The 4395-nt window shown below is 41.1% G+C and overlaps 1 protein-coding gene across 1 annotated transcript; it reads left to right on the plus strand.

The window, feature by feature from the left end:
* The first annotated feature begins 217 nt into the window (after positions 1 to 217).
* Positions 218 to 4080, plus strand: LOC141836049 (putative indole-3-pyruvate monooxygenase YUCCA10). Its single transcript, XM_074723454.1, has 3 exons — positions 218 to 268; positions 3181 to 3747; positions 3829 to 4080. The coding sequence occupies exons 1-3, from the start codon at positions 218 to 220 to the stop codon at positions 4078 to 4080; spliced, it is 870 nt and encodes a 289-aa protein (XP_074579555.1).
* Positions 4081 to 4395: the final 315 nt, after the last annotated feature.

The following is a 4395-nucleotide window of genomic DNA, read 5'->3' on the forward strand; positions in this document are numbered from 1 at the left end:
ATTAAGAGGACTTTATTGCAAAATATACTATTGCAATCATTTGACCAAAACATGATACTTTATTTCATAAATGTTTATATACAAAAGAGCTAGTCTTTTCAGTATACTTCCTAACAATCTCCCACTTATACTAAAAGACTATGCTGTCTTTTTCTGTCATCCACTAAAAGGCTACGCTGTCTTCTCCTGCCATACATCTGATTCCCATCCCCTCAACATGCCGATCACAAGCTTTCGCCTGAAGGGCCTTGGTGAAAGGATCTGCCAGGTAATCTACCGATGCAATCTTGGCGACAACGTTTTCTCCTCTACCTACGATTTCTCGTACAGGGTGGTACTTGCGCTCTATGTGTTTACTTGCTTTGTGGGCTCATGGTTCCTTCTGCAGTTTGCTACCTCACTACAAAAAAACACTGTTTTAGCAACGAAATTTTGCAACAAAAAAAATTCGTTGCAAATTTTCCACTACAAAAAAACACTAATTTTGCAACAAAAAAAACAAATTTGCAAAATTTTGCAACGAAACAAATATTCGTTGCAAATTTGTGTCGAAATTAGCAACGAAAAATAATTCGTTGCCAAAATAGCAACGAAATAATTTCGTCGTAAAATTCGTTGCAAAAATTATTTTCGTTGCAAAATTCGTCGCAATAGACGAATTTGTTCGTCGCCAATGGCGACGAAAATTAATTCGTCGCCAATCGGCGACGAAAAATAATTCGTCGCCAATTGGCGACGAATTTAGCGACGAAACTAAGTTCGTCGCAAAATTTGACTATTTTTTCCCACCTTCCCGTTCATTATGAACCGCAATATATATCTTAATTTATAACTGATATTTAATGGAATAACACATACACACATGGACAACCTTTTTCTTTTACAATGTCGTACCAGATTTTATTAATAATTTTTTCTGAATAGGTTGGGGTCAGTCGAGTGCTATAATCCAAGGAATGATGTATTGACACATCTTAATTAGCCTATTTTGCTATATAAGAAAGGAAATCTAACTAGTTATATACTGAACGGAATATACGCTATTAGTAAAGGAGATGATAGCCAAGATTCGTTAAAAAATAGTGGAAAATGCATTTTAAACATGATTGGGTAGCTTAGTCGACATTTGGCGACGAATACATTTTCGTCGCCAAATTCGTCGCTATTTGGCGACGAAGTAACATTTTCGTTGCAGATTGGCGACGAAAAAAATTTTCGTTGCCAATTAGCAACGAATTTGGCGACGAAAATAAATTCGTTGCCAAAATGTCGACAATTTGTAAGATAAATGCCCTCTTCATCGCGAAAATAAATTTTTTTTAGGTTTTTTTCAATATCTTTCATGTTGTAGGCAGTTCGTTGAAATGAGAATTATATTCATACATGATTTTTAATATTTATTTTGGCCGATATAGGAAAAGAATGGTTGTATACTAATCTTGGATTCAGATCTCCAAAAGCTTCAATCCTATTTATAGATTATGTTTGTTTATTGTGAAGCTATTTTTTGATATGAATCGATTTCAAGAGATTTCGCGGATGTTTGGATTGAATGATGACCATAAGTCAGAAACTGTTTTGAAGACTTATCATGTTATAATGATAGACGGAGAAATGTATAGTCAAGTTTGCGACAAATTTAGCAACGAAAAACTCATTCGTTGCTGAATTTGCGACGAATTTAGCAACGAAAAACTCATTCGTTGCTGAATTTGCGACGAAATTTAGTTCGTTGCAGATTAGCAACGACTTTAGCAACGAAAATTATATTCGTTGCTAATTTGACTAAAAATTACCCACCATTTTTTGTGGTCAAAATGAATTCTCTTATATTTTGTAACTATCCCATTATAAAGACATCATAACAATGTTGTCAAATAAATTAAAATATTTTTAAAAAATTGAATAACATTAACAAATTTCGCATTTCAGCTCCTTATTTCATTTGTCAAGATAGTTAAGAAATGGACACCAGATGAATTGTGTTATCTTTTCTTAATCATTTTTCGTAAATAATTAATAAATGAAGTTTCTAACTGGTTGTATACTGAACGATATATACTCTAATGGTAAAGGAGATAATAATCAAGATTTGTAAATAAAAAGCGTTTGTGGGTTGAATATGAATGGAGTGGGATGATAGTAAAGATAGCGACGAAAATAAATTCGTTGCCAAATTCGTCGCCAATTGGCAACGAAAATCATTTTCGTTGCCAAATTCGTAGCAACGAAAATGATTTTCGTTGCAAATCTTTAATCGCGATCGAACCAAAGTTCTGTCGCAAATCCCACGACGAATCGATCGCTCGATCGATTTTCGTTGACGAAAATAAATCGTTGCCAAATCGATCACCGAATCAATTGCGCAAACATTTTGTAAAATCGAGATGCTTTGCAAAGTTGGCGACGAAAATAAATTCGTTGCCAAATTCGTCGCCAATTGGCAACAAAAACTATGTTCGTTGCCAAATAGCAACGAAGTTGATTTTCGTCGCAGATCTGCGACGAATCTATTCGTCGCAGATTTGCGACGAAAATCATTTTCGTTGCAAATATGTAATCGATCACCGAATCGATTACCAAACATTCTGTGAAAAATGAGATATCCCACAGAACCCATCGTAATCGATCGGGTGATCGATTACGGACTTAGGTAATCGATTATTTGATCGATTATAGAGCAAGCTTTACTGAGGAACGAATTTACGTCATTTAATCGATCATTTGATCGATTAAATAGAGTCGTAATCGATCATCTGATCGATTAACCCATTAGGAAATCTGCGACGAAAAAATTTTCGTTGCAAAAAATTATCCCAAAATTTTTGCCCGGGATAATTTTTGCCCAAAATTTTTGCCCGGGATAATTTTTGCCCAAAATTTTTTGAATTTGGCGACGAAAAATTTAATTCGTCGCCAATTTGGCGACGAAAAATTTAATTCGTCGCAAATTTGGCGACGAATTTGGCGACGAACTAGTTTTCGTCGCCAAATACCCTTACTTAACCATTCGCCCGATCCCCTTTTCTTCCTTCGCGATTTGCCTGCCCTCCTTCGCGATTTTCCCCTTCTCCTCTCCGATCTTCCTCTCCGATCTGTCCTCGCCGAAGCTGCCGCCGCCTGTCCTTCCTCTCCGATCTTCCTCTCCGATCTGTTGTTGGCGGCGCCGGTGGGCAGTAGCTTCTGGCCGCTGGTGTTCGCCGGCCATCCGCTGCCCGCGGCTGGTGGCCGCGAGTGGAGGCCTGCACCGCCTCGCTGTGGAAGCTGCGGGCCTACGACCGCCTCAAGCTCCACCTGGCCAAGCGCTTCTGCGGGCTCCCGCACATGCCCTTCCCTGCGGACGCCCCGACCTTCGTCCCGCGCGAGCAGTTCGTGGCCTACCTCGACGCCTACGAGCGGCGCTTCGCCGTCGCGCCGACCTGCTCCACAGTCGTCGAGCTCGCCACCTACGACGCCGACGCGGAGGAGTGGAGCGTCACGGCGAGCGACGCCGTCACCGGGGAGCTCAGACGCTACCGGTGCCGCTTCCTGGTGGCGGCCACGGGGGAGAACAGCCAGGGCTTCATCCCCGGCGTCCCCGGGCTGGAGACCTTCCCGGGGGACGTCGTGCACTCGGCCACGTACAAGTCCGGCGAGGCCTACTCCGGAGACAGAGTGTTGGTGGTCGGAAGCGGCAACTCCGGCATGGAGATCGCGTACGACCTGTGCGATCACGGCGCCAAGACTTCCATCGTCATCCACAGCCCGGTAACTTAATTCTTCTTCCTCAAGTCAACGGCTCGGTCAATTTCCACATGCGAATTGACTTCGATTTCCATATCCATGCAGATTCATGTGTTTACGAAGGAGCTGATCTATCTGGGCATGGTCATGCTCAAGTACCTCCCCGTCGTCGTGGTGGACGCTCTGGTGCTGCTGATCGCCAATCTCAAGTACGGCGACTTGACCAAGCTGGGCATCGTGAGGCCCTCCCGGGGGCCCTTCAGGACCAAGATCGACACCGGCAGCTCCTCCGTCATCGATGTTTTGCAAATCTTTGTATGGATTGTATCATTTGGATGCATGCATTATGGATTTTGATATGGATCTTTGTATGAATTGTATTTTTGTATGGATGTTGATATGTATTGTTTGTTATTTATGTGTTGTTATATATGGATGTTTATATATGTTGTTATGGATTGTATATGACAGGTTTGTATGTTATAAATCGATCTGATTGGATCGATATGTAAATGTATATACAGGATAACCAAGAAATAAAATGAGCATTAGAAATTTTTTTTACTCGGCGACGAAATTTGCAACGAAAATCATTTTCGTCGCAAATTTGCAACGAATTTTGCGACGAAAATAGGCTCGTCGCAATTCTATCGTAAGTTAAGTTTTGCGACA

This window comes from Curcuma longa, chromosome 10 (assembly GCF_044706935.1).
Source record: "Curcuma longa cultivar G26 ecotype Majalengka, Jawa Barat chromosome 10, ITB_CL_G26_1.1, whole genome shotgun sequence".
Classification (NCBI taxonomy): Eukaryota; Viridiplantae; Streptophyta; class Magnoliopsida; order Zingiberales; family Zingiberaceae; genus Curcuma; species Curcuma longa.

Coding starts and splice junctions, on each gene's coding strand:
- LOC141836049 (XM_074723454.1), top strand. CDS start 218: ATGCCGATCACAAGCTTTCGCCTGAAGGGCCTTGGTGAAAGGATCTGC. Junction 269..3,180: donor TTGGTGAAAGGATCTGCCAG/GTAATCTACCGA, acceptor GGTGGGCAGTAG/CTTCTGGCCGCTGGTGTTCG. Junction 3,748..3,828: donor CCATCGTCATCCACAGCCCG/GTAACTTAATTC, acceptor ATATCCATGCAG/ATTCATGTGTTTACGAAGGA.